This window comes from Daucus carota, chromosome 3 (genome assembly GCF_001625215.2).
Source record: "Daucus carota subsp. sativus chromosome 3, DH1 v3.0, whole genome shotgun sequence".
NCBI classification, from domain to species: Eukaryota; Viridiplantae; Streptophyta; class Magnoliopsida; order Apiales; family Apiaceae; genus Daucus; species Daucus carota.
The window spans coordinates 54,116,221-54,127,020 of NC_030383.2; the positions used below are offsets into that span (position 1 = coordinate 54,116,221).

A 10,800-nucleotide genomic window follows, 5' to 3' on the forward strand; every position below is an offset into this window, starting at 1 on the left:
TCATCTGCGGAGGATTTTGATGCGCAGACTATCTTTCACATCAGGGCACACCTACTGTGTGTTATTGGATCGTTGTTTCCTGATGGCAGCGGGAACTATGTGAATCTCAACCTCTTTTGGATTCTACGTGACTTGCAGAGCCTGGATGGTTATAGCTGGGGGAGTGTTGTTCTTGCATACCTTTATAGGAAGATGTGCGATTCCACCCATAAAGTCGCAGTCGGCTTCATTGGCTACGCCACGTTAGTACAGGTACGCATTTACTATCATTTTATTTATCACGTTTTTCTTCATATATATTTTGATGTGCACATATATGTATGTACCTTCATACTAGGTGTGGATATACGAGCGGTTCCCTACATTAGCTCCCCGACACACGGCCACACCCCTGATCACCTACCCACTTGCGATAAGGTTTGTAATATATTACTCTTCTCGTCATCGCAATAAGTTTGTATATCCTCCAGTTTGTGCACATGTACTAGTTCACACGTATAATATAAACATTTTGTTGTAGGTGGACAGGGCCGTTTACCCGTACTGAGGTGCCGCACGGTCACTGTCGTATCACCCGGTACGAGCTGGATAACATGATTGAGGCAAATTTTCGGTGGAGGCCGTATGCAGATTTAGATGACGAGCATCAGCCTGAGTATGGATTGTACCTGCGTTGGACTGCTCCTACGCCTTTGATGTACATGGCCTATGTTGAGTGGTGTTATACTGATAGGGTGACGAGGCAGTTCGGGTTCGTGCAGGACATACCCACATCCTCTCCACGTGCGAATCATAGTGACCTGCACGACACGGTCAACGAGTCCATTAACTGGGAGGGCGCCAGGGAGTCTTACACTCGTCTATGGGATAGGTCCATTGACCGAGCTCTTACATCTCCCCCACCCATGCTTGGCGAGGGTTGCACTGCCGCATACATGCCTTGGTTTCTTGCAGTGACACGCAGATACATGGTAAACCCCGTCTTTTGGAGGACTGCAGAGGCTTTTCATGGCACACAGGGCGCCACACAGGCACTGGTAAACTCCCTTCTAACTGTTCTTTTAACTTCCTTCCATTATTATGCTAGCTTATTTCTATATGTTTTGTTATAACTATTCTTCATCTGATTATGTCTTCACATGGCTGTTAACAGGATGATCAGCTTCTAGATATGGAGAGTGCCATTGACCCTGCTACCTTGGATGTTGGTCGGGCACAGAGAATTCTACAGGGGTTGTTAGGACGTTTTAGGGGTCCAAGAAACCCTCCCAGACACAGAGGACGGCCACCAGTTACACCAGTTGAGCCGGAGCCAGGCACGTACTACACTCATGTGGGCAGTAGTAGCTCAGATAGGGGAGGCTGGTCACACCTGGTTGGCACTTCTTCTTCGTCGGTTGGGGATGTAGAGGGTACTTCTAGGGCGGATGGATGGGACTCCTGGCCCAAGTCGACGGTCCCGCTATCTACATATGCAGGGGATGACTACGAGGGTGGTCCAGGTGGGTTTACGGTCAGATTAGAGGATGACGAGAACATGTCGACTGAGGGTGAGCATATAGTCGGAGGTCAGCCACAGGAGGAGTCATACCACTTCCAGGATGCAGATGTTTATTGTCCTGACATGTCTTTCCTGAGGGATCAGTACACCACACCTCCGCCACAGGCCCCGGTGCCGTCATTTGGTAGCCAGTCCTACATATTCGGGGCACCCGCGTTTCCATTCGCACCGCCACCAGTGAGGTCCACTCCCACTCCTATACATATGTCCACTTTTGCTTCGTACACTGGTGAGAGTAGTCCTTGGGCTCTCCCCACCACAGCAGTACCAGGGCACTCCGAGGCCGAGGAGCAACCTGAGGATGAGCATCGACAGCAGCCACTTAGAGCTGCGAAGGGAAAAGGTCGAAGATGTCACACTGGAAGCCACATCTTCGGGCATAAGAAAAAGTAGGCTTTTCCTCGTATCTAGTTTGTTTATGCTTATGTACCTGACCATGTACTCGTACGTTTTTATTTCTTGATCTGATTATGTACTCTGAGTGTAGTAGATCGATTGTTACGTTATTATGCAGTACTTGTGCTAAGCTTCTTTCTTATCTCATAATGTTGTATAATGATTCAAGCATTCAAATTCATAAGGACGATAAAGTAAACCTAACATAACATAATAAATGACATAACACTAAAACACAGATACACAGTCTTGATCTTTCTCGAAACCAGTGTAATTGACTTTATTTTGACTGAACTTTACACATGTATCAAATAATTGAGAAAAATAATAAAAAAATTATCAACTTTATTTTAATATGCAACTTTCAGATTTTAAAAATAATGAGTAGATAATTTGTAATGTTTAGTCAAAAATTGGTCTAATTAACAAAAAAAATATTATTTTATTTTTATTTTATTATTAAATTAATGAGTACATAATTTGTAAAGTTTAGTGCTAAGATATATATTATTTCATTTTATTAATTATATTAATTTCACAAAACAATTAAAATTTGATTTTAAATAAAAGCTGAAATATATAATACAATAACATTAAATGGCGTATTGTAATACAATTATATCAAAATTTTAAAAAAAAATATAGTAGTATGGGTCGCCCTTGTGAAGGGCTACCCATACTGTGACAATATACAGTAAGGGTCGCCCCTGTGAGGGGCTACCCATACTGTGGCAAAATTTCAGCTCGGGTCGCCCGAGTTCTAATGAATTAGGGTCTGTTTGGGAGTGCTGTTAAAAATAGCTGTGCTGTCAGAAAAAGTGCTGGTAAAATAAGTGCTGTTGTAGAAATCAGATAACTGTTTGGTAATTTTTTTGATATTTACTTGTTTTGAGTTATAATATAAAAAAAATAATGATTTTGGTGACATTTTATAATGAAATCTATAATAGCATTCTGCAAAAGCTGAAAAGCAGCTTTTTCCAAAAGCATGGGAGGACCTGCTTTTTCTAATAGCAGCTTTTCAGCTAAAAACTGCTGTTCAGAAAAGCTGCTTTTAAATTTACCAAACAGTTTTTCACCTGCTTTTCAGCAAAAAGCTGCTGTTGCTGTCTGCAACAGCAACACCAAACAGTACCTTAGACGGGTTAGTTTTGAAAAGTTGAACGTAGGCTGGTTAATTTTGAAAATTTTACGTTCAAGCTGGTTACTTTCGTAAGGGAGCCTGCAAACTACATTAAATAATTACACAGAGTGGACTGATGGCGCATAAACACCCAGAAAATGACATCTTCTGTGTCTCTGCATCCACCCGTAATACCTCTGTACATAAAAATTAACTTGACAAACTGTAAATACACCTCTGCCGATCTTCTGGATATTATCAGTGCCTCTCCTTTTTTAACATGTGAATCAGAAGCTCTTCGGGTCGTCTCCATCACTTTAATTACTACTATAATTTATACACATGATCTTGATCTGGTTCCTCTGCATTACCCAATAAGCCAAAAATACCATGTTACATCTATATCCCTCCCATATATAAATACCAAAACAAGATATATAGCTAGAGTAACGCTGCCAAAACACATTTAATTGCCTCCCATATATAAATACCAAAACAAGATATATAGCTAGAGTAACGCTGCCAAAACACATTTAATTGCCGTGTTCCCTGCAACATGTCAAGAACCGGTGGTAATTATCTTCAACCCCCTCTAATTAAGTCTACTGTTTTAGCTAGGTTTGGTGCTGATCTATTTTCATTATAGTTAATTTTTAGTAAATTATTGGTGTGCCAACATATTTTATAGAGTACCATTTTTCTTTCTCAAGAGAGAAGATTGTAGATAAGTATATACTTCAAGTTGACCGGGAGGTGGTGAGGATCGAACCGGTGACTTTTGGATTAAGACAAGGTCCCGTTTCCGCTGGGACAGCTCTCACACTCCATGAATTGGTGCAATTTAATAATATCATGTGGGCAAAGCGGCTGTTTGACAAGTAATTAAGGTGAAGAAGAATGCATGTTAAAGTGGTATAGTACTAGTGTATAGTATATTAGTTGTGAGGAATTAGTCCTACTGATCCTAATACATAATGTCATTTCTGTCACAAACCCAGAACGCAGTTAATCAATACAGAGCTAAATAGACATACTGTGCACATAAAAGAGAATTCATTACTCTACTACAGTTGCAAACTTGTATATTCATCTGCATGCATGCACCACACAGAATTCATTGCCTGGTCTAGCTAATTCCCTAAAATTATCCAAAAATGCAATCCTATGTACATTGATCTATCATGTCAAGCTCATACATACATAACAAACCCTAGATATTCATTATGTAATCGACTTGTTTATACATTTAAAAAACCAGAGGATCCGAAATTGTCCAAAAGGCTGGAGTATTAATGTAATGGTAACAAGGGGTTTGGCCTGCAGTCTGAACCGGAACTGGTAAAAGTGCATAATGACAAGTAGGTGAAGAAGAATATATATTGTGGACCTGAGATGCATATAAATTACTATGAGCTCTGTGGATATTAGTGAGAAATGTCAGGCTCAGGTATGTCACGATTATACAATCGCTTTCGGTTTAATAGATCGACGAATTGAACCGGGTTTTCATTTGATGTGCAATTGAAGAAGGTTAGGTGGAGTGCCTGCAGGCCGCAGTGAAGCAGAAGCTTCACTCTGCATGCATGCATGTACCACACAGAACTCAATGTCTAGTAGTAGCTTAGTTCTCTCAGATTTTCTAAATATGTGTTCCTATGTACATTGATCTATCTTGTCAAGCTCAAGTATACATATAACATACCCCGTATATTCGATATGTAATCGGTCGAGTTGTTTATTGTGGCAGGCTTGGCTAGCCAGTTAGCTGTGCAGCAACTCTGCCATCAAAACAATGGAATTATTGCAGATGGGAAAATGTTGCTACTATGTGAACATCGATCATAACCATATCATATATATGTTGCTACTCCCATTTGAAAACCAAACGTTGACTGTTATGGTGAGAAACGAAGTTCAGGCTCTAAATAGTTCACGGGTCCGAGTTTTTTACATACAAATGTCATGACATAATATTAGCTGTTTTCTTTTGCTAGACGGCCCAAGTGTTCGATGTTTTTTCTGTCAAACGGCTTGATCTTAAATATTTGCTGTTCTTTTCCGCTGGATATTTTAGTTCTAAGTTTTTGATGCATGGAGCTAAGTGTCATCCAACAAAAAATTAGCTTATTGTAAGAACTTTTATAGTGCATCACTCTTTTTTTCCGACCGATGTATACGACTAATTAGTTAACCGATACCGGAGAAATATTTGTTTAATTTGCTATGCTTAATCTGTTAACCGGTACCCGTGACTAATATTTGTTCACAATTTTTATTATTATTAGAAAAAATTCTTTGCATTTCTTCCTAACAAAGAACCAAATATACTTGGACCCTTTAGCCCTACTAAATCATTGATATTAGAGTTAGGTACGGTGCTAAATACTCTTTTTTTAATTCCGACAAACTTGACCAAGTTAATCAACAAACCTTGCACATAAACTCGTAAAAGTAAAAGTCTATCATGAACTACATACCAAATTCAATCCGAACAAATTAATCTATCGTCAACATTAGCAAATATTATAAGACTAATAATCTCTTCATGAGCAATTCAGTAGTTGTGTTAGTACACCGGATCGTATAAATTCCGGTCAGACGAGTACGTACACAAAGTACATGAAACAATTAGATCTTCCTGCTTCTCTTATCAAGATTTAACATCACTTGACAGGTACAATACTAAAATTTATTGTCTTGACCCTAGCTAGCTACTTAATTCACTACTGACGAATCCCCAAGCCTCAGCTCAAGATCAATCTCCTTCTCATTCGAGCAAGCTTTCAACAAAAACGGCAGCATCACAGCCTCTCTCTTCCGCTTCTTCCCATCACCACCACCACCAAAGTTCAAGCCAACACACAACTTTGTTTCCACATGCCCTTCAACTCTAGACTCTTCTGGAAAGAGGGGTAGATTTGTAATTTCTTTACAAGAACTGGCCTTAGCAGGAGCCGAGGAAGCAAAGTTGCTAGGGTTAGAATCCGAGGTTTCTTGGGACCCATTTGTGGTATTGCTACTCTGCTTTAACCTAGCTCTATCTCTTCTGTGGACATTCATGTGCCCACCAAGAGCTTGAGCTGACCTAAACTCTCGTTTACAGAAGCTACAAGAATAAGACCTGGGAGGCCAAATGAACCCCCCAAGAGGCCCTTGTGAGTCCTCCACAAAAGCCTGCTCCTCCCATGACTTCATCGAAGAACCCCGAAAATGTGAAGAATTGAGAATGTGGTGGTACTGCTTGCTGTGCTTCATCCACATCAAGTAGTGTGAGTATTGCTCCATTAAAAGAAATATACAAGGTGAGAAGTTCTGGTAAGTTGAGGTTAGAGGGTAAGAGTGTATTTATAGTGGGGAGAGAAGCATAGAAAAATACATGTAAAATAGAATGCATGAAAGGTAGTGAGGAGAATCTATGGGGGGAGAGGAAAAGGTCATGGACTGGGGGGCTTTGGAAGGTCAAGTGTAGTCTGGTTTGGATCTTGCAGTGTAGTTATTCCAGTGTTTTATGTGGTCGCTATCAGGTTTTGGTTGTATTCCTAGTACTCTTGGGTCCTCTTTATGGTCAGCTCATGCAACTGTCATGTACTTCAAGTCCATGCAGGATAAACCTGTAAATGACTTTGATGTATGCATTAAAATATGTTTACTATATTTCAAAGCCGAAAGCCGGAAGCTCAACTTTAGCCTCTTCTGTGATTGGAATTTTAAAAGTGAAGTCACTTCTTGCTTAAATTAAAGAAGCAGAATAAAAATGAGAAGTAAATAAATTAAAAAATATTTAAAAAAAAAATTAGAAACTCTGAGAAAAAAGTTAGCATTCTCTAATTTTTAAAAGTGTTTCTGCTTGCCAGAAGTAACTACAAGTCTACAACTTCTCCCCGAGCTTAGTCCCTTCACTACTTCCGTGGTCAAATAGTTTAGGAAAATGGTTCAACAAGAAATTGTTCAACGAGTTTCATGTTCATGTAATATTACTAATTAAAACATTACTGTACAAACTTAATTTCCTGTGTCATTAGAGAACGAGTTACTTTCATGTGATTGATCCAACAGTGTGATAAACCTATAAAGTGTGCCAGACTGAAAAAGTTGCAATTTATTTTATCCGATAGATCGAGATGATTTCAGTTATTGTATATATCCACGCAGTCTGAAGAAAAATTACACAACTTCGATAGTTCAATACTGCGCTGCTATGTTATAACAGTACGAAAGTACTTGAAATTCGCTGTTCATATATTTCGTCAAATAAAGCTTTAAGGTTTAAAGTGTTCGACGTTGAATTTTATACAGTGCAGTTGGACCAGATAATAGATTGTTTGCTCACGCAGGTGCACACCATTAATTATTACTCCATATTAAAGTTAATATTTAGCTCAAATTCAAACCCGGCTCAATTTTTCTTTAATCAGACGACTCATAATTTACCAAAACAATCTCTAAAAATAATTTTTCGTTCAATTTAATTAGAAAATTCAACTTGATTTATTTACTTATAAAAATAAAAGTCACCTATATTCACGTAAAATTCAGCTGATGCTATACATGCAAACCGAGCTCTGTATGCAACTGTAAGTTTTCCTACTTAGAACTTTTATCTTTTCTGCCCGAGTTATGTGTATGTATTATCTAATCGTGTGCATGCATTATATAATCACGAATTCGAGTGATGTCCATTTTTAAATCCAACAAAGTATTGATGTCTCTCTCTGTCCGTTTGTCATTCTTGAGAACAATTATCATTGGTGGGTGTGGGATTTGAAATTTTCAATTTTGAGCAATAGATGCCAAGATCTACGTGACTAATCTTTTTTATTTTATTGTTACTATGTCGCTAACTTGTTAGCTAAACCGATTAATTAATTAGAAGGATGAGACTTGTTAGTTTGAAAACTCACATTTGATTATGTGTACATGGTCTCCACATTCACCAAGCGACCACCGATTATATGTTTATCTATCCACTGCACTTATTTGAAAATTAGATCTCTCAATTTTAATATTAACTTTTTTAATTTTTAACATGTAGTTTCATTGTATGATAAGGATTATTATTAGAGAAATGTCAATTTTTATGCCTAAATATTTTTTATCTAAAAAATATACGATCAAAATCCATAAAAATAAAATATGTGTGTCTCAAAAATCAGATTGTGAGAGATATAAAACATGATTAGGACCGAAGAAAAACTAAAACTTTATGTTTTTAATTAATAGCTAAAAATATTAAACTGATAAAAGTATTATTTTGTTGTTGCTATGGTTAAAGCTATTATTTGTTAATTGTTATGATTATAAAATATTTATATAACATTATTTGCTAATTGTTTATGTTGGTTAGAAATTACTAATTTGCTTATATTAGTAATAGCTTAAGACAAAATATCATCTCTTATTAGAAATGTTACTTCTCTATATACTCTTTATATTTTATCTTCAATGCTGTCAATATTACATATGTTCTTAGCGGCCGGGGCCGTTTTAGAACATACACATGAACAAATTTCTCTAGCAAAGTCCCTCGTAACTAATGATTCCTTCATATTTATATAGCTAAGCTAGCTACAACTAAATTCCATAAAACGGATAAAAAGTCGTATTATAGACCCTCAAGGATCCATAATAAAACGATTTTGACCTACTTTCATTTTGGTTCTATACTCTTAACAACGATTAGAAAAATGCAAGTGTAGTTGTATATAATTAGCCATGTTCTATACTAAAATCAAACTAAGATCAATGTCTTTAGTGATGGGTTCCATGCATCATGTCCTTGTGTCTTTATACACAACTTGTGAAAGATTAAGTATACATTAGATGATTGATTAGAAGACAACAAATCAAGTTTAGTTAATAGTTACTAACGTATGTACATAAATTTTATATAATATACACGATAATTACTTGTTGACCAACATGATTAAAATATGGATGCTAGAAATAATGTTTAAACATTCTTGCCGACTGATACTTCACCAACAAAGTCTCACGGGTGACATGACACTTGGAAAGTAATCGACTTGTTTTGCATAAGATACATCGGCACCGGATCTAATGCTTACTCCTGTTTTTTTTAACCCTTTTTCCGCGTTATATAAGCTATTTAATGTTTGTTGTATATACGTGTTTTTGTGTATTGAGGTCATAATGGTATGTTACACCGTAATCTTTTCATGAATATTTTTAATTTAATTTTATTTATTCTCAAAAAAAAGTTAATTTTATTTATTTTTATAATATATAAATTTCAAGATCAATTACCAATCCTTACTTGAAATATTTTATTTTGTCCGAAAAGTATTGCTCGTTAAGTTGAAGAGTAGCACACAAAAAGGTTATAAAGACGTACCGCCAATTTTTTGAAGTTTATAAAATATATCAATGTTTTAAATCACACAAGAATTATGTTCAATTGTTTTAAAAACTTTTAAAAGTTATTTGGATGTGATAATTTTGTTTGTGGCAAGAGATTACACGACAAAGAGGAGATGAATCCTCATTCCTCATATTCCGTCAAAATTATGGCGACGTTGTTCTAGAAGAATTCTCGGTTAATTTGGCTTGAAAAAAATTGTATTCCATTCTGACACACACTCGCAGGGCCAAAAACGAATTCAAATGATAATAATTAGAATTCAGATTCGACTAGGTTATAATGAATATAATTTGAATTCGTATAAAAAGAGTAAATCTGAAATATATAAATTGCAATTTAACTGATATAGACCGTTTTATATCAGTTAACTAAACCGTAGTCCAGGTTTGGTTGCTGAGCAGCCCAGATCATAATTGGCGGGGACAAGGCTAGTTCGTGCCATATTTTACGGGCTTCGAATTTAGTTAACCAGGCTTTGTCGTGGATATAAAGATGAAGCCCATATAAATGCACGGATCTACCCTCTAATAAGCTTGTAAATGGATCGGACATCGGATCCGATCCGGTCCAATCAGGGCCGGCTCAAGCCTTAGGCCAATTATAAAAGTGAGGCCTATTTTTTCAAAAAATCTAATATTTTATTAATAATATAAATATAAATTTTTACAATATTTAAATATTACAAACATAAAATCACGCGCAACACATTATTATATATAATATCTTAAACTATTAATTTTATTGATTATGTCTAGTAGTATATAAAATTAATATTTTTATTTATAATTTGAAATATAAAAACGATTTAAATAATATATTAAAATTAGGCACGAATAAAATAAACAATTTATTCTAAATAAACATATATAATTTTATTGAAATCAGAAGCAAACACAATTAAATACTATATATATTAAAACTAAATTGATTATATAATATTTATATAATTTATTTGGGATTCCATTTCAAAAAAAGAATTTTTATTTAATTATTATATTTTAGTATTCAAAATTTAATTCTAGGGTTTTGATGTTAATTGTTTAATAAATATTAAGTTTTTTTTAAATTAATAAATAAGATGTATAAAGTAAAATAAATTGGAGATAATTTTATTAAATATTTAGATAATTTCTAATAATGAAAATAATTATGTTATTAAAATCAAAACTTATAAAATAAATAAACCGAAGTGAAAACTGAAAATAAAATCTCTAATTTTTTTTAACAACTATAATTCATGTTCTTAAAAATCAGGTTAGAAGTAGAATTTATGTTAACCATATATAATCAATATAATTAGGTTACATCACATAGAACAATCATTTATATATTTTTAAATTT

General features: G+C 35.4%; 1 protein-coding gene across 1 annotated transcript; it reads right to left on the reverse strand.

Annotated features, from left to right (window-relative positions):
• Nucleotides 1-5,795: 5,795 nt before the first annotated feature.
• On the reverse strand, nt 5,796-6,365 carry LOC108213880 (probable transcriptional regulator RABBIT EARS). Its single transcript, XM_017385670.2, has one exon. The coding sequence runs from the start codon at nt 6,363-6,365 to the stop codon at nt 5,796-5,798; it is 570 nt and encodes a 189-aa protein (XP_017241159.1).
• Between the last annotated feature and the right edge of the window lie 4,435 nt (nt 6,366-10,800).